Source organism: Lemur catta, chromosome 15 (assembly GCF_020740605.2).
Source record: "Lemur catta isolate mLemCat1 chromosome 15, mLemCat1.pri, whole genome shotgun sequence".
NCBI classification, from domain to species: Eukaryota; Metazoa; Chordata; class Mammalia; order Primates; family Lemuridae; genus Lemur; species Lemur catta.
In genome coordinates, this window is record NC_059142.1 from 8917060 (window position 1) to 8943371 (window position 26312).

The window sequence follows — 26312 nt, forward strand, 5'->3', positions numbered from 1 at the left end:
TTTAAAAAATGAGAGAAGCAGGACATCTCTGCTTGGCAAGGCAATACAGTCTGGGAGCAAGTTTCAAGTGCAAGTGGAACAATTTGACAATGAATCAGAGGCAACTACTAAAGGAAACAAAAGAAGCTATCTTTAGCTGCTCTTCATGAAACAAGTTTCAAAATTAAATTTCTAAGCATCCTTGAAAAAGCACAATAAACTGCAAAAAAAGAAACCCTGTCTTCTTGGGAGGAACCAACAATCTTTTTAGAACACTCCGCTGAAAAGCAGAAACTTTCCTCCCTAGTATACTGTCTGTAGTTGTGCAGGCGACCGAAAAGACTTCACACAGGCGACTGAGTGAAACAGAAGAGCAGTAGGCAACAAAGTCCAGGGATTCCAGAACTTAGCTGTCTTTGAAACAACACCTTACATTATTCCACAGACAGATCACTTTCATATTGCCAACAACTCAAATTATTTATAGGAGATTGGTTCATATACTTAACCCAATGTGAGAGGAAATATTTCTAATTATATCCAAACATCTTTAATATGAGGGGAATTAGGCTTGGAGACCTTCAATGCCAAAAACATGTTTTGCCAAAAATGTTTTAAGAGAGAGGAGGAGGTTACGTGTTTTCCATATTTGAGCCTATAAAAGTACCCTTGGAATGAGCATGACTTGTCTCTCCTCATAAAGCTTCAAGGTAAGTGTGTGTGAGGACAGGGCTCTGTCTGGAGGACACTAAAGGATGTCTGGCTGCCCGCGTGCCTGCCACACATCCTGGCTCCCACTGCCCCTGGCAGCTCTGCCTGTGAAGCACCAACTTACTCCGTGGCAATTTTAATTAGATGTTGTAGTCCTCCCAGTCATTTCCTGGTCCTCAGTTAAGGATTATGCTATAAGTGGTAAGTGTTAGAATTTGATCAGAAGAAATTTGCTCTTTTTCTTACAGTTCTGACCTTCTTCTTCAAGGTTGCATCTCTAAGGTAAGACCCTGATTTTTTTCTCATTCCTCGTGGAATGCAAGGAATCTTCTGCAGTGGTTCAGAGAGTGGTCAGGGTGGTGGGAGGAAAAAAAATAAAAGCAGTTCAATTTCATGACAAATCGTGCTTCTCTTAAAAAACTCTGTGGACAATTTTAGAAACTGGTTCTCAGCTCATATCCTTTGCAACATATGAAAATGCTTTCTCAGAGTCTTCAGGAGTTTTATACACAATTTTTCTATGTCCAGCATTATAACTTGTCTTTTAAATGACTGTATTACAATATGCAATACAACATTTCAAAGTGTCGTTTACACAGAAAATATAAATTTTCTGTACTACAGCTTATTTATACTCAGCACTATACAATTTAAAAACCTTTGAGATGATGTCTAAATGGATAAATACGATGGTCTGAATCCTTGTCTTGGAAAACTTGCTTTTAAGTCTGCATGTTGTTTCAGAATCTGTAAAATGGAAATTAAAAAAATATATATATGTGTGATGCAAAACATGATTGTAAGCATTTTCAGCAAGACAAAGCATTGTAATTGTTATCTGAGTCACTGTAGTTTAAATGGAAAAAATGTGAAAAAGTTTACCCAAGTGAGCTTTCCTGGAAAAAGTATGTTTATTATTATAAAATAGATTATATATGATGATTATTGACAGCATTAAAGAATGCTAGTTAAAGCAGCAAGAGATGGATCTTGAAAGGAAAAATTTTTGTGTAATTTTTAAGAGAAAATAAAGCAATAAAACAAAGGTGATAACATTTTAAAATAAATCTTTGATAAATGCTAAAGACTGAAGAAGCCAAGTTTATCAAAATTATGATACAAGGACAAGAGAAATTGATACACATAGAAAACAAGGCAATGCAAAACAAAGCTCCCCACATTTCTGCTTTCCTTTATAGTTGGTAGTCTTTCTAACTCCCTAGTTTACAATGAGACGATTTTCACCATGTACAAAATAGTTCCTAATACTGTAGCAACATATTCCTATTGTTCTTTTCATTCATCAAATGTATCCAGCATGTGTTCTAAGAGGTGTGAAGGATGCCATCAAAAGAACAGTGCTCCCTGCCTGCAAGATGCTTATAATCCAGTTGGGAAAATAAAAACTAGAGGTGAAAGAACTAGAGAACATTCTGATATCATCTTAGCTCTGTGTTCTGTATAAGCCAATGATAGGCAGCTTTAAGTAAATAAAGATTAATATACATAACAAATAAAACAGAGAAAGCAGCCAAGTGCCTGTAGTAGGTGAGCCAGAAACAAGTCTCTTTCCAAACGGACGATTAAGTATCTGTCAGCACTGGCACAGAACAAGGAGGCTGACATTTCATCCCCAACCAAGCCAGGGAGGGGGTCATACCAATGCAATGCTCAGTACTCAACTGGTCAGTGAATTAAAAAAAAAATTAATGTGAATCTAATGGTCCAGTTTCTGAATTTCTACAATTTCTTTTCTTCTTCTGCCAGGCAGGGTCCTTCATTGGGCTGCCATCAATAACCTGCAGCCATGAGTTCCGACTCTGAGATGGCCGTTTTTGGGGAGGCTGCTCCTTTCCTCCGAAAGTCAGAAAAGGAGCGAATTGAAGCTCAGAACAAGCCTTTTGATGCCAAGACATCTGTCTTTGTGGCGGACCCTAAGGAGTCCTTTGTGAAAGCCACAGTGCAGAGCAGGGAAGGAGGGAAGGTGACAGCCAAGACTGAAGGCGGAACTGTGAGTAAAACATCTGGAGCTGATCAGACTGAGCCTCATTTTGAGTTTGTTAGCTGACACTCATGTTTTGACCTGGCCTCTCTTGTTTGACTCACAGACAGTAACTGTGAAAGATGACCAAGTCTTCCCCATGAACCCTCCCAAATATGACAAGATCGAGGACATGGCCATGATGACTCACCTGCATGAGCCCGCTGTGCTGTACAACCTCAAAGAGCGTTACGCAGCCTGGATGATCTACGTGAGTTCTTACTCATGGCCTTTCTACTCATGCGAGTAGTTAACATTTTTTGAAAAACAGTAGATGATTTAGGTTCCCATCAAATAATTATATTTCTTTTCTTTTCTTTTCTTTTCTTTTTTTTTTTTTTTTTTTTGTGTAGACCTACTCAGGCCTGTTCTGTGTCACTGTCAACCCCTACAAGTGGTTGCCAGTGTATAATGCAGAGGTGGTGACAGCCTACCGAGGCAAAAAGCGCCAGGAGGCCCCGCCCCACATCTTCTCCATCTCTGACAACGCCTATCAGTTCATGCTGACTGGTGAGTGGTTCAACTGATTCCCACATGGATTATTTTACCACCCATAATTACAAAATGTTAGAGCTAAAAAGACCTTTAGGAAAAATATAATTCAACTCCCTGGTTATTTAGAAGAGGTGATTAAAGCACAGAGAGGTTTATACTATAAAGCTGGGACTAAAACTCAGCTCTCCTGACCCCACTGTGTGGTCCCAGACCACACTGCTACTCCATCCCATTATTTGTTCATGGTCTCCTTGCTTGCAAACACATGATGTGTTTTATATATTTAAATAATAAGAGTAATATTAAGTAACAACTAAATAATATATTGTCTAAATAGACACAAAAAACATGTGTTCAACCCTTTTAGTGCCTCAGTTTCTTGTTGATTATAAGTTCGATACTTTTAGAAGTACTATTATCTCTTTAGAGTCATCAGACTACATCTCAGAGAGATATCCTCTCCTTGAATGAAGATGATGTTTTGGGGCTACATGCATATAAACAAAAGTTGTTATTTTCCTCCCTTAAAGGATTTTATTTTGATTGAGGCACCCTCTCTCATGTTATCTTTCTTTAACACACAGCACTTTTGGGAAGGCTAATCATAGAGCTGTAGTCTGTGGCCATAAGACCCAACTTTTTTTCCTTTGTGAAGCCTATCAACCCATTTAGAAACTAAATCTCAACCCTGGCTTGATCAACACTATTTACCCTATGAAACCACATCCCAAACCCTTATCATATTATGCATTTTTCAGTTTTAGGCGTTAATCAGCAGACAATATGCCACTGAAATCTAGAGGTAACAACTAGGGTATGTGTTAGGCTTTGAAGTATCCTGCTCTTTGTATTAAACCAACAGGACACACTTCCTGTAATGATTTAAGGAATTTAAGACATGATATTTTATTTGTCTCTTCTCTAATTTAGGAGGCTTAAGAATAGTACCATAGGCTGGGCATGGTGGCTCACGCCTGTAATCCTAGCACTCTGGGAGGCCGAGGCGGGCAGATTGTTTGAGCTCAGGAGCTCGAGACCAGCCTGAGCAAGAGCGAGACCCTGTCTCTACTAAAAATAAAAAGAAATTAGCTGAACAACTAAAAATATATAGAAAAAATTAGCCGGGCATGGTGGTGCATGCCTGTAGTCCCAGCTACTCGGGAGGCTGAGGCAGAAGGATTGCTTGAGCCCAGGAGTTTGAGGTTGCTGTGAGCTAGGCTGACACCACAGCACTCTAGCCTGGGCAACAGAGTGAGATTCTGTCTCAAAAAAAAAAAAAAAGAATAGTACCATGTACAGCTTTCCACAAATATATGGAAAAACTCCACTGAAAATATTATACTTATAGACAAATACTCTATTTCCCTCTAGAAAGTTCTGCTTGTGTAACTGATACATATGCTAATCACCCACTGTTTTTCTTCTAGATCGGGAGAATCAGTCTATCTTGATCACGTATGTACTCCTATTCTGAGACTCACTGGTATTTTATTCTCACTGGGAAAATGACAAACCAAAAGAAGAAATTAGTTAATGCCCCCACACTAAAGCAATGGGATGATTCAGCTTGGAACTAAATATTGTTTCTGCTTTACCGTAAGGTTTAAATTGAGTCAGAATGTAAAATAACAATGCTACAAATTACCTCATTTGCCAGTCCAGCCTTGAAAGTTCACAGAACTTTCCTGGGAGTAGGAAATGTAAAATGCCTTCTCTGAGCATGGCCAGAACCCAGTACAGGGTGGCAAGCAGCATACAGCCTTCCGAAGGTAGAGCAGTTTGGGAATATCACCAGTGGCTCACTTTTAAGGCCTACTTAGAGATTGTTTATTCCTTCAAAGACCAAACTTCATCCCTGTCTCTAGTTTAAGGAAGCTGAAGAACAAATGTGCATTTTGTAGAGTTTCTTACTAATAATGTTCCGTTTACTACATTATTTGTTATGTGGCTGATCTGGGGGCCTCTCAAGCCCAAGCCTCACCACCTAAAAGAGAGCCTGACACATTTTAAGCACTCAAGAAATATGCGTCACATGAATAATGAATGAATTTCTCCACTCCTTGTAAGTGCAAAGCAACAGAAGTACTATGAGCTGTATGTAGGGTTAAAAGAAAGATCTAAAAGACTCTCTGACAGAAAGATATAAAGACAGATGCATGAGGTAGGAAATGCTCATGCAGAAGTAGTTTCATTTGCCACAGAGCTTAATTTCTCACGTATGTTTGGTCTTTGGCAGCGGAGAATCCGGAGCAGGGAAGACTGTGAACACCAAGCGTGTCATCCAGTACTTTGCAACAATTGCAGTTACTGGGGACAAGAAGAAGGAGGAAGCTACTTCTGGCAAAATGCAGGTGAGTGAGTGAGGTTGCCATGGTCAGGATCCAGGCTCGGTTGGGGCTCTCAGGTAAGAAATTCCCGAGCCCCGGATGCGAGGATTGCTCTTGCCTTTGCAGGGGACACTGGAAGATCAAATCATCAGTGCCAACCCCCTACTGGAGGCCTTTGGCAATGCCAAGACCGTGAGGAATGACAACTCCTCTCGCTTTGTAAGTCTCTTAGTCACGGATGCCAGAGATAGTATGTCTGAAGTACTTCAATGTCATCTCTCTTGTGTGCTTCAAGTTTTGTATATCACATCTTCTTTTTTACTTGCAAGGGTAAATTCATCAGGATCCACTTTGGTACCACAGGGAAACTGGCTTCTGCTGATATTGAAACATGTGAGTAATAAGACCTCCTAAATATAAACCAAGAGTGACAAATGATGGTTTGAAGGAACACTCTGCAGCTCCTGCTGAGCATGGAGCCTGCAAAGCACCAACCTGCTGCCAAACAAGCCGGTGGTTAATGCCAGTCTTATCCATAGCCCACAGTGTGCTTTACCCACTGCAGCCGTGGGCTAATGATTCTGTAGAAACTGCCAGGAACTGCTGGGCTTATCTGAAGTATCCCAGTTTCAGAATGATTTCAAATTTTTCTTAAAAAAACACACACACAAAAAAAACACTACCAGTAAATTAGTTGCCCATGGGTTGAGGATATGTGATTTCTTCCTGTTTAGCCCTTGATAACTGTTGCTTTTAGCAGCCCCTCAATTATAGAGTAACAGGAGACCCTGGGAAGGGAGGAGTCTCAATAATCAATTAAATTCCAAATGTCAAGGATCTTCTGTATGAGAAGTGAATATGTCTTGGCCCAAGCATGTTTCATTTTTTTTTTAGAGGTGGCAAGAGGAACTGCAGTGGTGTTTGTAGAGATGTAATATGTGGTCCCTCATGGGAATATTCAGTTGAAATCTCAAGGGGCCAATAACATTTAGCTAATGACCTCAAGTTCCAAAATCACTCCAGGGCACTTTGTAATTTTTTCTACCTAATTTGATGTCTGCTGTCTATTGCAGATCTTCTGGAGAAGTCTAGAGTTACTTTCCAGCTAAAGGCTGAAAGAAGCTACCATATTTTTTATCAGATCATGTCTAACAAGAAGCCAGATCTAATTGGTAAGAAAGAACTTAAATTCACAGGCTAGAAGTTAATCACTGCACTAATATCTTCTAATGTAAAATGTATACCCTGAATTCTATGTACCCAGAAATGCTCCTGATCACCACCAACCCATACGACTATGCCTTTGTCAGTCAGGGGGAGATCACAGTCCCCAGCATTGATGACCAAGAAGAGCTGATGGCCACAGATGTAAGTTATATATGGATTTTTCTGAAAAGTCCATCACGTATGGGAATTACAATAACATCCCACTATAGATGTGGTTACAGAAATAGTATAAATTCTCCAAATAAGTTAGTGTTTTCTCCCCTAACTTTTGTTCTCTCATCTCTTCCGGTAGAGTGCCATTGAAATTCTGGGCTTCACTTCTGATGAAAGAGTGTCCATCTATAAGCTCACTGGGGCTGTGATGCATTACGGGAACATGAAATTCAAGCAAAAGCAGCGTGAAGAGCAAGCTGAGCCAGATGGCACCGAAGGTACCAAACAAACCTCCATCTGAATTTAATGAGATAATACAGGCAAAAAATGCCCATTCCAAACTCAAGTCTCGTTTACAGCTGAGCTTCTGATGGACATATGTACCCCCACATAGACTTTCTATAAAGTGATTCACTCAATACTCTGCCCCTATGTATTGTGCAGCCCAGAGTAGGTCATGTTGGGTACCTGAATTATGTTTCTGCAGTTGCGGACAAGGCAGCCTATCTCCAGAGTCTGAACTCTGCTGACCTGCTCAAAGCCCTCTGCTACCCCAGGGTCAAGGTGGGCAATGAGTTCGTCACCAAAGGCCAGACGGTGCAGCAGGTAAGTGCATGACCTCAGTAAATCACACACATCCCAGGCCTTCGTGACACGTCTTTAATAACGCCAACACTTCACTCTATCTGTGAAGGTGTACAATGCGGTGGGTGCTCTGGCCAAAGCCGTCTACGAGAAGATGTTCCTGTGGATGGTCACCCGCATCAACCAGCAGCTGGACACCAAGCAGCCCAGGCAGTACTTCATCGGGGTCTTGGACATTGCTGGCTTTGAGATCTTTGATGTGAGTTAGCAGGAACTTTGAAGCAGCAAGGGTTACAAATCTTGTCACTGCAGTCATACAGCATGACTGCAGTCATGCATGGAAAGAGTCTATGAAAAATAGCTATACTATAAACTTCACTGACACATGAACGAGGACCAAAAGAAACATGAACTGACACATGATAGGGCATGAGCTTTGGAATGAGACAGACCTGGATTCAAACTGCAGCTCTGTCAATTCCTTGGTGTGTGGTAATGGGAATGGTACCTGACCATCACGGGGCAAACTCAACTAGGGCTCGTAGGTACAGCACTTCGCACTCCAGACAACAGACTCACTTCTGAGATCCTTCTGCCAGTTTCAAGATTTTGTAATTTAAAGCCCTCAGCACAATCTCCAAGCACACATTTAGTACTCAGTAAATGATAAAGAAGATGATGAGGGTGACATCAGCATCAAAGATAGTGGTAGGAAAGACAATGACAAACTTAAAGAAAGACTTCAAGATTCCTCTGTCTAATTAGCATAAATGAAATGTGCTTAAATATTAGGATAACCTCTGCAATACCCAGGTATAGAGGATAGAAATGGCATTGTAAATAAACTCAAATTTGTCTGCCTGAGAAAGAACACTTGCTACATAGTTTAGGAAATAAGGCCACTGAAGTCCTCTACTTGACAGCAGTATCTTGGATGTGTCTCATCTAGAGGTCACATTTTTAAACCTTTTCCTATGTGTGGACTGATAGAAATTCGACACAATTTTCTCAGCTTTAGGGACAAGTGCACTTCTGGACGTTCCCAAGCCAACATAGAAAGAGAGGAGTAATCTCTCATCAGGCAGCAACAGAACGAGCAATCCATACTTTTTCAAATAAGAAAACTAATACACATGTAGGCCGGAATGAAGGCTTGTTATAGGCAGAACAAAACCATACCATTCTACGGGGAAGTCAGGCTAACCAACGGAAAAAATCCCCCCCACAGAAAAGCTTTCATAATAAATTGAAAGTTAATTTGTATTTTCCACTTATATAGTTCAACAGCCTGGAGCAGCTGTGCATCAACTTCACCAACGAGAAACTGCAACAGTTCTTCAACCACCACATGTTCGTGCTGGAGCAGGAGGAGTACAAGAAGGAAGGCATCGAGTGGGAGTTCATCGACTTCGGCATGGACCTGGCTGCCTGCATCGAGCTCATTGAGAAGGTCTGCTTGCTTTTTTTCAGACCACAGATTATACTGCTGTACAGTATTTAAAAGAAAAATCATAAAACCTTAGTACATGCTATGGTAAAAGATTTCTACTTGTAAACAAAACCGGGAAATTCCTTCTTTTGCCAACTCTGAGGTATGTATTCTGGTAAAAGGAGGCTGAATATTTTCTATAGAGTCCAGAACTCAACACTTACCCACAGTGTGCAATGCAAAGCCTCACATTTAAAGCCATCTTTCGTTACAGAAAGAGCATTGACTAGAATATTTTTTACTTATCATTTGTCATCGTAGGAGTCATTATTACTGACATTTGAAGTATGAATTTCCAGTACTGTACTTTAAAGTAGAGGCTTTCAAACTCCAGTTGTGCCAAAGACTCGCCAAGAGTACTTAACTACAATTGCAGGTTTCCCTCATCTCACTCCTAGAAATAGTTTTTGGTAATTATGGGATGAAACCTTGGATTTTTAACAAGTGATTCTGATGCAGCTAATTTGTGAGTCACACTTGTAAAAGTATTGCTCTAAGGCCCTGGGGGTAAAGACACAAACTCCATAAGAGTTCAGCACTTGCCTAGCCTGCTCTGTCGTATCCCAGAGCCTGACACAGCACTTGTCTCTCGGATCAGCAGCCAATAAATACTTGTCAAGTTAATGGCTTCTGACCAAAAGAATGAGTTTTTATTAACTCTATGGAATTAGAGGATCCATTTACTCAAATGGGATCATTAATGTCAGATACTGTTTCTATAAGCAGTCAGAATTCAAATGGAATTTATTTCTTTTCATTCTCCTAGCCTATGGGCATCTTCTCCATCCTGGAAGAGGAGTGCATGTTCCCCAAGGCAACAGACACCTCCTTCAAGAACAAGCTGTATGAACAGCATCTTGGAAAGTCCAACAACTTCCAGAAGCCCAAGCCTACCAAAGGCAAGACTGAGGCCCACTTCTCCCTGGTGCACTACGCTGGCACTGTGGACTACAACATTAATGGCTGGCTTGACAAGAACAAGGACCCCCTGAATGAGACCGTGGTCGGGCTGTACCAGAAGTCTGCAATGAAAACTCTGGCTCACCTCTTTTCTGGGGCGGGAGCAGCTGAAGCAGGTAATTTTCAATAGAATTAATATTTTCCTAATGTATACAACATAACCAGAGAAAGCCTATCCTATAACGGCCTGTGTGTTCTTTGCCCCCCTCAGAGGCTGGTGGTAAAAAAGGTGGCAAGAAGAAGGGTTCTTCTTTCCAGACCGTGTCTGCTCTCTTCAGGGTACAAACCTAATTTTCTCTTTTTAATTAGGTTTAGGACATTAAGTTTTACTCTATCATGTGGGCAAAGGGAAATAATCTTGCCAGGATTCTAGAACTGGATGTGACTCAAGGAGACAGATAAGACAGCTGATAGTGGCAGAACTGAGTTTTAGGGAGCTTTGAGATAGTTTGGAAGAGATACCTCAGTATCCAAAAGACACAGGAGTCAGGAGAGATGACAGTGAATTGCAGAGGTCAGTATCAGCTGGCAAAATTCAATTTTGGAGCCTGGGACTGAGGTCATTTGACACTTAAAGAATCTATCGAGATACGATTAAATATAACATGAGACCTGTTTGAGCCTTTTGGGGGCCTCCAAATGATTTTGGTGCCTATGTATATATTGGTATAGAACTGAAATTTGTAAATTTTGAAAGCTGAAGATAGAAGAAAAGTGGTGGGAACTGGAGGCTGAGTCAAAAGAAGGAAATAAGAAACTAGATGTGATAAGAAATAGCTCTTTAAGGAAAACTTTCTTTTGGCAATCCTATTTCTAATCCCATCTCTAGTAACTGAAGCTTTAGTTATTCTCAAAAACCTGGATTTCCACAGGATGGAAAACTTTCCATACTTGATAACATGGCTGTCAGTTTTCTGCCAATTCCCAGAATGAGGCATTAGAAGGCCACTTTCCATGGACCCCCCAGGAGGATACAATTCTGTATCTGTGACAAGGAGTAAGCATATGTTAGAGAGGCACATGCAACTGAATGTCAGGTAAAGAAAGAAATGTGTGATTTGGAGGAAGATACTGAATTAGCTGTAAAACCAGACCACCTATCTAGGCAAAAGAGTATGGGTAGAGTATTTCTATGCGTTTAGAGTTCATAGTAAATTTACAACATATGCTAGAAAATTCAACAGCTATGAACAACCACTTTAACAGCTAATAGGAAAAACATGTTTATAATGCACAAAAATAGAAAATAGGAGGACATATTGGGAATGTGGAAGTTCCAGAGATAACTCTTTGAAAATTCAAATCTGGATGTGATTCATTAGAATTGAACCAATGTCAGGGATCACAATAATTATGTCTGTAAATATGAATGTAAGAAAACAGTGCGTTTTTTAAACTATAAATTCACATGGTTTCATAGGAGAATCTGAACAAGCTGATGACCAACTTGAGGAGCACTCACCCCCACTTTGTACGGTGCATCATCCCCAATGAAACCAAAACTCCTGGTAAGACACTTCAAATGTCCAGACAAGCTCTGGTGTGTTTGCTTTAAACCATGAAATATGGCGTGTGTATTCTTTCTTTTAGGTGCCATGGAGCATGAACTTGTCCTGCACCAGCTGAGGTGTAACGGTGTGCTGGAAGGCATCCGCATCTGTAGGAAAGGATTCCCAAGCAGAATTCTTTATGCAGACTTCAAACAGAGGTCAGACATTTTCACTATACAGTATTTTAAGAGGTTCTTGTTACTTTCTTTAATTTTTCAATGACAGAATCTTGATACCTTCTATTAAAATAGAGGAGAAACAAACTCAACAGACTCTGTACTGGCATACGAAAAGTCTGAAGTCTTTTGAATATACAGAGAATAGTTAAAGGGATAGATATGATTTCTTGTTTATGTTAGACTACTCAATGGCTATGTTGTTTCAATGTCTTGTTAGTGACAAATAAATGGTATTATTTGTCACTAAATGATACCATTTATTTGCCTGGCTTAAATAGATACAAGGTATTAAATGCAAGTGCTATCCCTGAGGGACAATTCATCGATAGCAAGAAGGCTTCTGAGAAGCTCCTCGGATCCATTGATGTTGACCACACCCAGTATAAATTTGGTCACACCAAGGTAATATTCTCTAAATCTGATCTGAGGCTATTCCTGTCCCTTTGAACTTTACGTAAAGTTTCTGATCTGCAACTCTGCCCATGCACAGGTATTTTTCAAAGCTGGTCTTCTGGGGCTCCTAGAGGAGATGAGAGATGAAAAGCTGGCCCAGCTGATCACCCGAACACAGGCCAGATGCAGAGGGTTCTTGGCAAGAGTGGAGTACCAGAGGATGGTGGAGAGAAGGTATGAATAAGGATACTTCACTTAACCCCATCAGCCTAGGCCTTTTAATTCTGTTTCCTGTTATAATCTGACTTTGGACATTTCTGTTCCTATCACAGAGAGTCCATCTTCTGCATTCAGTACAATATCCGTGCCTTCATGAATGTGAAGCACTGGCCCTGGATGAAGCTGTATTTCAAGATCAAACCCCTCCTTAAGAGTGCAGAGACAGAGAAGGAGATGGCCAACATGAAGGAAGAATTTGAAAAAACCAAAGAAAGCCTTGCAAAAGCTGAGGCCAAGAGAAAAGAGCTGGAAGAAAAATTGGTTGCTCTGATGCAAGAGAAAAATGACCTGCAACTCCAGGTTCAATCTGTGAGTATTAGACCCCATTTCTTATAATCTGATGCTAAACCTTCAGCTCAGTGATCACCAAGGAAAGGTCTAGGTTCTACCTAACTAAGGGACAGGTAGTTAACCTTTCCTAATACACAACTCCTTAGAATGTTCTATAAAATTTCATATACAACATTACTAAAAATCACTGTGGTAGGATTCCTTGCATCAAGAAAAATAAAAAACATTTTTCCTTTTCCCCATGGTTTCTCCTAGCAGAATATGAACAGGAAATAAGGTGAGCTTTGCTTCCTAAGATTTTCCCTACTGAACAAAATAAGAACATCCAAAAAAGAACAATATTGTCAGTGAAGAGGGAGGAGACTTTGTGATCAAAATTCATCAACTTGAAACCAATATTCTGAATTTTTATATCTACAGGCCCCTAGCAACTTTTTGCTCAGTTTTATTTTTAGATATTTTCTAGTACCTGCAAGAATAGGATCATGGCAAGGATAATGGCAATGCTTTTTGTAGATATGTCAATTTGTATACAAAGCATGAGAGATAGGGTTGATAGTCTCATTCTGATGTCCCAATAAATATCCAGAGGCTTGGGGAGAAAAATTTCATCAAGGGCCACTGTCTAACCCATTTTTGTTAGACTTCTGTTGCTGCCACCAAAATCAACAACAGAAACATTAAAGGTTACTGTATAGTTGTCTGAATTCAGAAAGGGAAAAGATTGGTCCCATTGGGCCTAGACGATTTAGATACATAATAAGGAAGATGAATTGCAAATGCATAGGATGGCATTGTGACTTTCCTGTTCTTTGTATAGATCAGGGTTTTCCCAAATTGAGGAGCAGTTTATCACACCTTCAAGAACCAAGAGATAACTGAAGAGAGTATCTAAAATTTGTCCAAGCATACTCCTCTCCCTTGAACATAGTATGACCTCTTTTCAACAGAATTCCATCAACTACCCATTTAATAAATATCTCATGAAGTTCCAGACAGTGGGGATACAACTTTGAGCCAGAGAAACTGTCCCTGTTCTCACAGAGTTTCTCTAAGCACCATCTTTAACATGTTTCATTCCCCCTCAGTTCTTCCAGGTGCTCCCTTTTCTTCTAAACTACTCTGTCACTGGAGGACATGTCTTCCCATTAAGGGACTTTTCTGCTACTACCCCTCCCTCTTAGCCACCTACTAAATATCCAATCCTTTTGTTTGTTGCTTTTTCATAATTAAACTTTTCAGAAAATAAATATTAAAGAAAGATGATCTGAAATTATATACCAATAAATTACATACAGGTTATAACAAATACAATTATATCATAATTTCACCAGCAACCACGACTTAAATTCCTTTTATTATCTCCAGAGTTGTAAGTGATGAATAAATGTTTGCTGAAGAGTGGAAAGCTAATAAAAATTAACCTGAGGCCTTAAAACATAATTTATTTGTTTGGTTTCAAAAATATTAATAACATCTAAAAATGTCCAGGGGACTAAAATCTATTGTCTCATCTCAGGAAGCAGATAGCTTGGCTGATGCAGAGGAAAGGTGTGACCAGCTCATCAAAACCAAAATTCAACTTGAGGCCAAAATCAAGGAGGCAACTGAGAGAGCTGAGGATGAGGAAGAGATCAATGCTGAGCTGACAGCCAAGAAGAGGAAACTGGAGGATGAATGTTCAGAACTCAAGAAAGACATTGATGACCTTGAGCTGACACTGGCCAAGGTTGAGAAGGAGAAACATGCCACAGAGAACAAGGTATGAATCATATTCTACAATACTATATAGAGGTTTTCCCATGCAACTAAACTGCTGTACAGCAACTAAGCTGCCTATTAACCTTGGTAGGTGAAAAACCTCACAGAAGAGATGGCAGGCCTGGATGAAACCATCGCAAAGCTGACCAAGGAGAAGAAGGCCCTCCAAGAGGCCCACCAGCAGACCCTGGACGACCTGCAGGCAGAAGAGGACAAAGTCAACACCCTGACCAAAGCTAAAATCAAGCTTGAACAACAAGTGGATGATGTAAGCCTAACATCATGTAGAAACAATTTTTTATTTTGTAACAAATTAAGTATGCACGAGTTTGTATTCTTATGACATAATGAATACTTATTGCGTACCTCCTGTGAATAAGGAGTATGGAACATCATCTCTGCTACAAGCGCTAAGATGTACACACAAGAAAGTTCTAAAAAATCAAAGTTAGATGTGAGTAACAGACAATATGAGTAAAAAGAACTGCAGGAAAGCATGTTCACAAAGAAAAGCTGTGCAAACAAAACAGGACTTTAGTTGGGCTTGAAAGGATAGTTGCTCTGGGAAGATACAGAGAAGAGGCAGGGCATTCTAAGCAGGAGTTCAGCAACAACAAAGAAGTAGTATTAATCAATAATGTTTTCTCTCACTGAAACAAAAGGGACTACGAATTGGGAATGTTGAAAGTAAATTTAGCTTTAAACATGATCTTCTACCTAATAGACAACCCACTAAAATATCTGAGTAAGGGAGCCATTAACAAAGGTCATGGTTTGTTACCATGGTGTCCAGCCTATGTGGAGAAGTATTGACCACAATTATTCCAGTAGGGAGATATAGAAAGCATGATGTCTCACTAGTAGTTTATTGTAATAATGTGATAATGAAGCACATTTCACCATTTAAATGATGAAGCCTTGGACTAGGTAAATACTAATCAGAATGGAATCCATGGGGCAAATCTTCCTAATTCATAGAAAAATCAAAAGTTTGTTGATTAGATATGAATTAAGGTTTAAAAGTTCAACCTGGGACAAAAGGTAGTACCATTCCAGGAACTGTATTCATGGATTATTAACATTTAGCTTGAAGGATCTTTGGAACAAGAAAAGAAAATCCGGATGGATCTAGAAAGAGCAAAGAGAAAACTGGAGGGAGACCTAAAATTGGCTCAAGAATCCACAATGGATATAGAAAATGACAAACTACAACTTGATGAAAAGCTTAAAAAGTAAGCAGTAAAGACAAAAGTTTCATGGGGAAATTATTATTATTAAAATTTCTGTGACTTACATAAACTTCTTTTCCAATAGGAAAGAGTTTGAAATGAGCAATCTGCAAAGCAAGATTGAGGACGAACAGGCCCTTGGGATGCAGCTGCAGAAGAAGATCAAGGAGTTACAGGTAAGCACATGATTGCTAACTGTCTAATTCAATGGCAAAAAATTACTGACACAAAGAAGCTGAGTTTATATTTTTGACCATTTCCAGGCCCGCATTGAGGAGCTCGAGGAGGAAATCGAGGCAGAGCGGGCCTCCCGGGCCAAAGCAGAGAAGCAGCGCTCTGACCTCTCCCGGGAACTGGAGGAGATCAGTGAGAGGCTGGAAGAAGCTGGTGGAGCCACTTCAGCCCAGATTGAGATGAACAAGAAGCGAGAGGCTGAGTTCCAGAAAATGCGCAGGGACTTGGAAGAGGCCACCTTGCAGCATGAAGCCACGGCAGCCACCCTGAGGAAGAAGCACGCGGATAGTGTGGCGGAGCTTGGGGAGCAGATTGACAACCTGCAGCGGGTCAAACAGAAACTGGAGAAGGAGAAGAGTGAGATGAAGATGGAGATTGATGACCTTGCTAGTAACATGGAAACTGTCTCCAAAGCTAAGGTACAAACATGACTTAAGTCTTAGAGAGACCTCTGTAGGACAGGTGTGAGTGAACCTTTCAAGAATCATTAGAAACTGGCAGGAGGAGACTCAATCTATGCAAGGTAGGGCTTGGGGGAGAGGGAGCAACCTTGGTGTGCTCACTCTTTATCTGAGAATGGCCACACCCAAATAATATGGAGAGCGGAAAGGTAAGCTCTTTCAAATAAAAAAATACAGTTCAACTATATATTTGGAGATTTTTAAAATTCTTCATGTTGATTATGGGGCTTTTTGTTTTTCCCTTAAACATAAATATAAGCTGCTTCTCAAAAACGTCTCATGAACTGAATCAAGTATCATTATTCTCATATCACATGTAAGACAATTTAATATAGTAGTTAAACTAACAAAGCAATATGTTTAGACTATCTTGTTACTCTTTCCATCACAATCTAAGACCTCCATTGTTTTTGTTTGTTTGCAAAGATGGTTTATTCTCAAAATAAGTACTGCATCTCCTATGGAACTTTTGGATTACTGAAACTTTCCTTGGTCCAAATGCCTGCTTGAGGTGCCTTCTATCACTTTTTGAATGCAGGGAAACCTGGAGAAGATGTGCCGCACTCTAGAAGACCAAATGAGTGAACTTAAGACCAAGGAAGAAGAGCAGCAGCGGCTGATCAATGACCTCACGGCTCAGAGAGCGCGCCTGCAGACAGAATCCGGTGGGCCATTTACCAGTGTTTACCTTGAATGACAGATTTACCCTAGGTGTTCAATTTGCTGAAAAACTCTACACTGAGTTACTTGAGATCATATATTACCTCCCGGGGAGGCACCCACTAACATGAACACATTATTAATCACTGGCATGGGGCTGCTTTCTTTCATAGATATAGATGATATAGATATATGTAGACAGATAAATAGATCCAGGCCATTTTATTTTTGAATATTTTAAAGCACATTTGGCTTTAATCAAAAAGTTATCAAATACAAAGTGTATTCTCCCAGTATGTTTTTTCACTTTTCAAAATGTTTTCACAAGCTATGTTTTACTTTATTTTCCTCATTAGACTGTAACATTATCCTCATTTTAAAGACGACAGATTGTGGTGGTGATGAAGTGATTTGTCCAAAAATGCTTACTCCAGTCTTTTTCCTGAAGTCTTGCCAACTGCTGGTAACTAACACAGTTAAGTAGAAAAATATTCAGGACCACAACCCAGCTGAGGAGCATTCAAGTGAGATTTGTAGATTTTTGATTAGCGAAATTGGAAAGCATCTGCATTTACTCCGCCTCCTGCTGACTCATCCAACTTTTTACCAAAGTTCTACCTCCCCAAGGAAGACGTAACAACAAAGAAATTGTTTCATGGGTCATTTGGGCTATTAAAGTAATAGGCAGGTGAAAGTGTTGGAGAATCACTATACTCTTTCACATTCACTCATATATTGTTCTTTCTATGACAAGGATTTTATTATGATTCTAAAGGTGGTCAGTATATTTCATGAAAAAGAAAAACTATATTCTCAAGAAGTCAGATGCTCCTTGTAGTTTCTCTTCCTCAATACATGTTTATTCCTAGTAACTCAATGGTATTAAAAAAAATGAAACTTGTGATTCTTATTAAATGTCAAAGAGATAAAGCTTTCAGGTAAATAGCTTAAAAATGGCACTGAAAGGTTTTCCTTCCTTTCTAACATATTATGTATATTACATTATGTATATTTTCTGAATTATAGTATGTAAAGAATTGAAGATAAATTTAAATGCCATTTAGTTTGGGAACTGATTTGTTATCCAGAAGGTAGAAGAACGCTTGATCATTTCTTAAAATAAAAATGCTTCCAGGATTTTCTTTTCAATATCACTTCTGCTTACACAAGCAACTGCTCAGTTTCCTCCTTTCCATAGAATAAATCCTTTGTTTCAACCAACTTTCGACAGAAGTAAACTAGATAAAAAGCACTGGGATATTTTGTTGGTTTGATTTACATTTCTTTTCACATGTTTCTTCATTAATTTCTACTGTGACTGAATAACCTTAAATATCTCCCCACAATCTTTTGTGTTGTTCATAAGCACGTAATGTACCTCAAAGTTCTCCATACTTCTCATTTTTACACAGATTTGCTCATCAGGGTCGAAGTGGATGTTGGTGGTTTGTTGTAATCCACACTCTCCATCATGCTTCAGACAGCTCCCTTTCCCTGCTCCAGTTTTTCTTTTAGAGCTTTAATTTCCAAAGTGAGGTTGAGTTTTCTGGATCTTGGTCTTTTATAGGTGAATATGCACGCCAGCTAGATGAAAAGGACTCATTAGTTTCTCAGCTGTCGAGGGGTAAACAAGCTTTCACACAACAGATTGAGGAACTGAAAAGGCAGCTTGAAGAAGAGATAAAGGTAAACCCTACTTCTTCTTGTCGTTGTCATTTCATCTGGTGGCCTACGGGAGCATAGGAAATAAACATCACTTTAAAGATATAAAATTAAGTCACCAATCTCTATATTCTCAGGCCAAGAGTGCTCTGGCGCACGCCCTGCAGTCCTCCCGCCATGACTGTGACCTGCTGCGGGAACAGTATGAGGAGGAGCAGGAAGCCAAGGCTGAGCTGCAGAGGGCAATGTCCAAGGCCAACAGTGAGGTTGCGCAGTGGAGGACCAAATACGAGACGGACGCCATCCAGCGCACCGAGGAGCTGGAGGAGGCCAAGTATGTTCTAGACTTAGTTTAAATGAAAATACCTCTGTTAACAATCAAAGCGCATCTGCTATAAAGTACTATGTGGGCAAACAGGGCCCTTGCTCCCAAAACATGAGAAAAGACATACATAAGCAAGAAAAACAAATACTCTAGGTTGTCTAGGGAAATAAATTGGATGTCAGGCAAGCGGAAGTGGAATGATTTTTTTTCTTAAAGGGGGAACTTTTGACGTCATTCTATCTACACAGGTGCAAACAGAGTAAGATTTCATTGTATTCTCCTGTGCCTCTCCTTCATCTTAGCCACTAATGGTATAATTGGTCCAGGGTGATAGGTGTGTAAGAGAAAAATAATCAGGCTTTAAAGCACAGCTTTTTATTTTGAGATGTGAGAATATGACTATTTGTGGGGGGAAACACAAATAGATTGTTAAAGACCAAAAAGTATAATGTAAATTCTATAATAAGAAAGAAAATGTGTTATTTTTTATAAAGAACTAAATTTTTGATGCAATTCAAAAGCTAAAAACTGAACTGTAGTAAGAGGGAGAATCTGGGCAGGACCTACTTATTCAACAGAAAGTTTAAGAAAAGATCTAGTCATTTACTCTGGGAATAATGTACAGCCATATTGCTGGAATTAATGTTTTGGTAGATGCCTTAAAAGAGATTCTGAAAGGAGCTCTCAAAGCAAAATTTATATCAATTTGTGAAAGCATTCTTTTTATTAATAGATTAATGAAAAGCTAGCAAAAAAATAAAGGATACAATTGTAATAACAAAATCAAGTATATTTCATTTGAATTTAATTTATCCAACATTTGAGTCCTTAATATGTATGACAGCCTACAAGAATACAAAGATCAGTAAGGTACAGACTCTACCCTCTCAGGATTAAAATTAAATGGAGACACAGACATAAATACCAGTAACTTAAGGTAGATATTAATATTCTATAAAGGAGAAATAAGTTACATTAAAGGATAAAATGTTGGCTCAGGAGTAATCTGGGTGGCCTTAAAGCTGGACGATGAAGTATAGCAATAACAAAATATGAATTGTATTTGGTGGTTGGAGCATGGAAATGAGTTTATGTAGAAGTCTGTCGGTGGAATCATTCACATGTACCCACTTTGAAACACCAAATTCTGCTGATAGCCATTTACTTCTATTGTCCTTACTTCACATTTTAGGAAGAAGCTGGCTCAGCGTCTGCAGGATGCTGAGGAACACGTAGAAGCTGTGAACGCCAAATGTGCTTCCCTTGAGAAGACAAAGCAGAGGCTCCAGAATGAAGTGGAGGACCTCATGATTGATGTGGAGAGAACAAATGCTGCCTGTGCAGCTCTGGACAAAAAGCAAAGGAACTTCGATAAGGTATTCTCTCTAGTTTCTGCTTTGACATTCAACATGTGATTACGGATAGCCTGCTCCCTTCAGTGTGCCTTATTCAAACTACCTGAGCAGGACATGGTGGCTCATACCTGTAGGCTGAGGCGGGAGGATAGCTTGAGCCCAGGAATTTGAGGCCGCTATGATTGTGCCACTGCACTTCAGCCTGGGTGACAGAGCAAGACCCCGTCTCTGAAAAAACAAAACAAAACAAAACAAAACAAAACCGTCTGAGGGCTGTTCTCAGTAGCACTTGATCCACTGGCAGGTGTGTGTGTTCCTGTGGTTTCTATTCTTTTCACTCATAAACATTTTTCAGTCCTAGATCACCTCAATTCTGTTTGAGAGTTGCCAGAATAGATGGCTTTTATCTCATCGAACTTCGTCCACTAAATTTTTTGACCATTTCTTGGCCTTCAGGTCCTGGCAGAATGGAAACAGAAGTATGAAGAAACTCACGCTGAACTTGAAGCTTCTCAAAAGGAGTCCCGCTCCCTCAGCACAGAACTCTTCAAGATTAAGAATGCTTATGAGGAATCCTTAGACCAACTTGAAACCCTGAAGCGGGAAAATAAGAATTTGCAACGTGAGTACATTTCACCTTAACAATAAAAGATTTGAAAGAATGTTTGCCCTTTCTGAACAAATGTCTGTATTTTTGTTCACCAACAGAGGAGATTTCTGATCTGACTGAACAGATTGCAGAAGGAGGAAAACGTATTCATGAACTGGAAAAAGTAAAGAAGCAAACTGAGCAAGAAAAGTGTGAACTTCAGGCTGCTTTAGAGGAGGCAGAGGTAGATATTTTATTATATGCTCTAAAACAATTATGAGAGAAATTAGTCTCTACTGAATGCAAGAATTGGTGAATCAAGAGAAATTAAAAATAATTTTACTTCATGCACCAAGAATGAGGATGGAGAACTGACCGTGCATACAATTAACATAACTATAAGTCAGGAACTGTGCTAGACACTGAGAAAACAAGGACAAATAAGTTAATACTGCTTTCAAGGGCACAATCTACCTGGAAAGATAGAAGTATATAAAACTTCCAATAATATATTGTAGAAATTTCTATAACAATGGATTAAAGATGTATGATGGCAGCACAAAGGTAGAAACTAATTCCTATTTCTAGAATACTACACATTTGCATTTCCCTGCTAATGTCACCTCCTGCTGTCATTAAGGCATCTCTTGAACACGAAGAGGGAAAGATCCTGCGCATCCAGCTTGAGTTGAACCAAGTCAAGTCTGAAATCGACAGGAAAATTGCTGAAAAGGATGAGGAAATTGACCAGCTGAAGAGAAACCACATTCGAGTCGTGGAGTCGATGCAGAGCACGCTGGATGCTGAGATCAGGAGCAGGAATGATGCCATCAGGCTCAAGAAGAAGATGGAGGGAGACCTCAACGAAATGGAAATCCAGCTGAACCATGCCAACCGCATGGCTGCTGAGGCCCTGAAGAACTACAGGAACACCCAAAGCATCCTCAAGGTAAATGGGTGCAAGAGATGGTCCCAGAAAGACTGGGGTGGCTGCAGCCCTGAGAACATGGTGTCTCAATGATTGTTTGTTCCACAGGATACCCAGCTCCACCTGGACGACGCTCTGCGGGGCCAGGAGGACCTGAAGGAGCAGCTGGCCATGGTTGAGCGCAGAGCCAACCTGCTGCAGGCCGAGATCGAGGAGCTGCGGGCCACGCTGGAGCAGACGGAGAGGAGCAGGAAGATCGCAGAGCAGGAGCTCCTGGATGCCAGTGAGCGCGTCCAGCTCCTGCACACCCAGGTGAGTATAATAATAGAATAGTAAGAAATTCAAAGGCATGAAATGACATTGTTGCTCAAATCTTAGTACAATTTAGAAATTTATTTAAAAGGTTTCATGGAGGATAAAGTTTAAAGCATTTAATTTTTTATATTAACAATATTTTTGTTTATCTAAACTGTGACATCTAGAGTTGATCATCTTTTAGAAATATATCATCAACTCAGATTATTTATGGAACAAGGAGAGATACTAATTAGTTCATTTAATTAATGAATGAATTCATTAAAACATCAGGCTTTCTAATTTTGCTCTCATGTACTTAATATTTCTAAATTTCATATTTTAACCAGAACACCAGCCTGATCAACACCAAGAAGAAACTGGAGACAGACATTTCCCAAATCCAGGGAGAGATGGAAGACATTGTCCAGGAAGCCCGAAATGCAGAAGAGAAGGCCAAGAAGGCCATCACTGATGTGAGTGGAAGGCCACACAGTGGTGGTCAAACTTGAATCTTGACATGCTCTCTCAGTTCTCTTAACTGATTCTGCTTTACTGCTAATTAGGCCGCCATGATGGCCGAGGAGCTGAAGAAGGAGCAGGACACCAGCGCCCACCTGGAGCGGATGAAGAAGAACCTGGAGCAGACGGTGAAGGACCTGCAGCACCGTCTGGACGAGGCTGAGCAGCTGGCGCTGAAGGGCGGGAAGAAGCAGATCCAGAAGCTGGAGGCCAGGGTGGGTCTCCTTACCAGCATGTATTCCTGTTGCATTCCAATCCAACATACAATTCTGCTCAATGATGTGGGGCATACTAGATGAAGGAGAGAGATTCCTTGCTCCCCGGAGGTTGTAATGGGGGTAATTAGACTAAGGCATCAAAAACAACATATAAAACAGAGTATTTCTTTTGATGTATGTGGCTCATCTGAAGGAGAAATTCATCAAGTGAATGGACTATAATAAACGTCTGTAAACTGTACATCTTCTTGCAGGTTCGTGAACTTGAAGCAGAAGTTGAAAGTGAACAGAAGCGCAATGTTGAAGCTGTCAAAGGTCTGCGCAAACATGAGAGAAGAGTGAAGGAACTCACTTACCAAGTAAGGAAAATGACTTCACTAGATTTTCACTCCAGTCTGCATAGGATTGAAAACCACGTGTGTAACAAAGGGTGATGATATTTGTACTTTCAAGAAACTCACTCTTTAAAATGTTATTTCAGACTGAGGAAGACCGCAAGAATGTTCTCAGGCTCCAGGACCTGGTGGACAAACTACAAGCAAAGGTGAAATCTTACAAGAGACAAGCTGAGGAAGCGGTGAGTTCCAAACTCCTTGGGGTAACTGGGCAGCCTCCAGTTCTCAGACACGACCAGGCCAATTTATTTAGAGGAATCAAAGAGAAGATGAGCAAAATGAGGAGGTATCAGAGGAAAATAAATGACTATATGAAGGTCTGAGAATGAGATGAAACCAACCACTGGACAAGCCAGGGGAAAACGTTCTAGGAAGAGGGAAGAGCAAATGCAAAACTAGAAAAGAATGTGGCTCAAGAAGGAAAAAAAAAAAAAAAAAAAAAACAAAGGAAGAAAGCAGCACAGGCAGGGCTAGAGAGGCAGTCAGGAGGTGGGTCACAGGGTCTTCCAGACCATGGTAAGAAGCCTGGCTTTTATTCTAAGTACAGTGGAGTACTGGCAAGCCATGGGAGGGTTTTAATCTGGGTCAGACATGATCTGATTTATAATTTTTTTAAAAGAGTATTCTGGTTGCTATGTGGGGAGAATGGGTTATTTTCAACACAAGTGGGTTTAGGGAGACATATTAGGAAGCTTTCAAATTGGTCCTGTGGCTTGGATTAGGGCAGTAGTGGAGCAGACAGAAAGAAATGGAATGATTCAAGATGTATTTTGGAGGCAGAAAACTACAAGATATGCTAATAGGTTACACTTGGGAGGTGAAAGAAAGAAAATCAGGGGTAATTTATCAGGTTTATGGTTTAAGTAACCAGGTGGATGGTGCTAAGACTTACTAAAATGGGGAACTAAGGAAAGAACGTATTTGCAGGGCAAGAAGGAAACAGGAATTCTCTTTTGGAATCACTGAGTGTGAAACACCATTATAAACTCAAGTGAAGATGTCAAGTAAATAGTTAAATATAAGAGTCTGGAGCTCAAAAGGTCTCAGTTACGTTCAAACCAGTAGATTCTTGGCACTCCACCTTCTCTCATTTCCCCATCCAGTGTTTCATCTGGAATAATAACCAAATAGTATCAGTTTTCTAAGTGTAGATATACATACCAACATATCACAAATTAGTTTTTCTGTTCATTGATGGTTTTTATTTTTCCCAGACCTCTAAGGTCTCAGAGAGAGAAAGAAAGAAGGTGGGTGGGGCAGGGGGAGATAAGGAAGGGAGAGAGAACAAACACACAGCTGTGCACACACACACACATACATTCACGCCCACACCTTGAACAAATCGCTTCCTCTTTCTCTAGCTCCTACTTCCCTCATCTGTAAGAGGAAGATCTGAGGGTTTTTTTCCAAGTTATACTATTTAGTGATTCTAAGCTTTATGAATGTTCTAAATTTGAATGCCATATTTTGGAGGGTTCTTAATGAGACTTTTAAGAAAGAATGATTCCTGGAGACTAAACTAGAACTGACCCTCTCAAATCCCCTGCTGTATATTCAAGCATAATCAGACACAGCTCAGGTTATTTTATTTTAGGAAACAATAAATTTCTTGTTTAATTTCTAAACTTCACTAAGTGGCAGAGATTTATACTCATGTGGCAATAATTTATATTTAAGCCTAATAGTCTAGTATAATAGAGATTGCATAACTGCATTTTTTAAAGGTCTAGTTCCATTCTGAAAAAAACAAAGCTGGACACCTGGCATATTTAGTAGTAGCTCAAAGGTGTTCAGCTGTTCTAAAAGTTCAGAGACAAATGTCACCTGTCCTTTCTTGTTATCTATGAGTTCAAGAAGCATAAGATAAGCTAATGCAAAAAAAAAAAAAACTTTCAAGAGCGTTTTTCTAGGTTTCTTAAAAGATCTACTAGAGTGAATCATTTTTAAGTAAAATGAAATTCAGGACCTGTAATCTAAGAATCTAGAAACTCTGAACTTTTTCCCCCTCATAATTAATTGCATTTTCATTCACAGGAGGAACAATCCAACGTCAACCTCTCCAAGTTCCGGAAGATCCAGCACGAGCTGGAGGAGGCCGAGGAGCGGGCTGACATTGCTGAGTCCCAGGTCAACAAACTGCGGGTGAAGAGCCGGGAGGTTCACACAAAAATCATAAGTGAAGAGTAATTCATCCAAATGCTGAAAAGTGACCAAAGAAATGCACAAAATGTGAAAATCTTTGTCACTCTGTTTTGTACTTATGACTTTTGGAGATAAAAAATTTATCTGCCAAGAACGTGTCTCTTTTTTTTCTCCATGTCAATTCATCTTTATAAGTGCCAAGAAAAGAAAAAAAACTCAACATTTTGATTATATTTTATGGAAAAGTATTTAGTCATTAAGATTAAAATAAGACAGGGAGCAGCTAGGCCAACCCCGGTAACTGCCACCATCCATGTCCCTGAGGGAAGCAGGTGAAGCTGAGAGGTACACCATCGGGATACAGGACATAGAATATTTGGTAAACGTCATTTGGCAAAACATCAGCTAGTTTCTGTTAATGAAGTTACTGATTTTCTTCATAAAGTAATAGGAAATGCTTCATTCTAAGACTGAGTAAAAATAAATAAAAGCACTAATTATTGACATAAGAGAAAAAGTAAAAAAATTAGGATTAAATACAGTCAAAAATGTTTAAAATGCAAACTCTTCACTATAACTACATGAACTATTAAGTTGGGATTAGGATCCCTTGAGAGAGAAATACATTCTCAAGTTTTCTGGTCCTTTTTAAATATAAGATATTTTGAGCTTTTTGTTCCCTACAGATGTTTGGTGGTTTGTCTAATTGTGCGCCCTCCTGGTTATCACATTAGAATGGTAAGGAAGAATGAATACGTTTCTATTACTTGTTCTGTCTTTTTGGAAACTTCTCTATCTTAAGGCAGTGTAAGAGTGTTCCCGTCTCTCCACATCCTCACCGGCATTTGTTATTTTGGGATTTTTTGACAGAGGCCAAT

The 26312-nt window shown here is 39.8% G+C and overlaps 1 protein-coding gene across 3 annotated transcripts; it reads left to right on the top strand.

Annotated features, from left to right (window-relative positions):
* Positions 1-666: 666 nt before the first annotated feature.
* LOC123620207 (myosin-4) lies at positions 667-25585 on the top strand. 3 transcript variants are annotated; one of them, XM_045525246.1, is made up of 40 exons: positions 667-689; positions 939-972; positions 2458-2701; positions 2799-2942; positions 3085-3241; positions 4654-4681; positions 5463-5577; positions 5680-5772; positions 5883-5946; positions 6627-6725; positions 6818-6921; positions 7073-7211; positions 7421-7539; positions 7628-7777; positions 8798-8968; positions 9774-10083; positions 10179-10246; positions 11388-11475; positions 11558-11675; positions 11975-12098; positions 12187-12323; positions 12422-12677; positions 14179-14421; positions 14512-14688; positions 15507-15652; positions 15735-15825; positions 15913-16302; positions 16883-17009; positions 18572-18690; positions 18804-19000; positions 20184-20367; positions 20803-20968; positions 21055-21179; positions 21576-21884; positions 21972-22175; positions 22508-22633; positions 22724-22894; positions 23152-23256; positions 23379-23474; positions 25327-25585. In XM_045525246.1, exons 3-40 carry the CDS (start codon positions 2498-2500, stop codon positions 25477-25479), a joined length of 5817 nt encoding a protein of 1938 aa, XP_045381202.1. In that variant the 5' UTR covers positions 667-689; positions 939-972; positions 2458-2497; the 3' UTR covers positions 25480-25585. The 3 variants fall into 3 exon arrangements, with proteins under 3 accessions (XP_045381202.1, XP_045381204.1, XP_045381203.1); XM_045525248.1 differs by lacking the exons at positions 667-689; positions 939-972 and having other exon boundaries at positions 2498-2705; positions 2803-2942; XM_045525247.1 differs by lacking the exons at positions 667-689; positions 939-972 and having other exon boundaries at positions 2498-2701; positions 9774-10089; positions 10182-10246.
* The last annotated feature ends 727 nt before the right edge of the window (positions 25586-26312 follow it).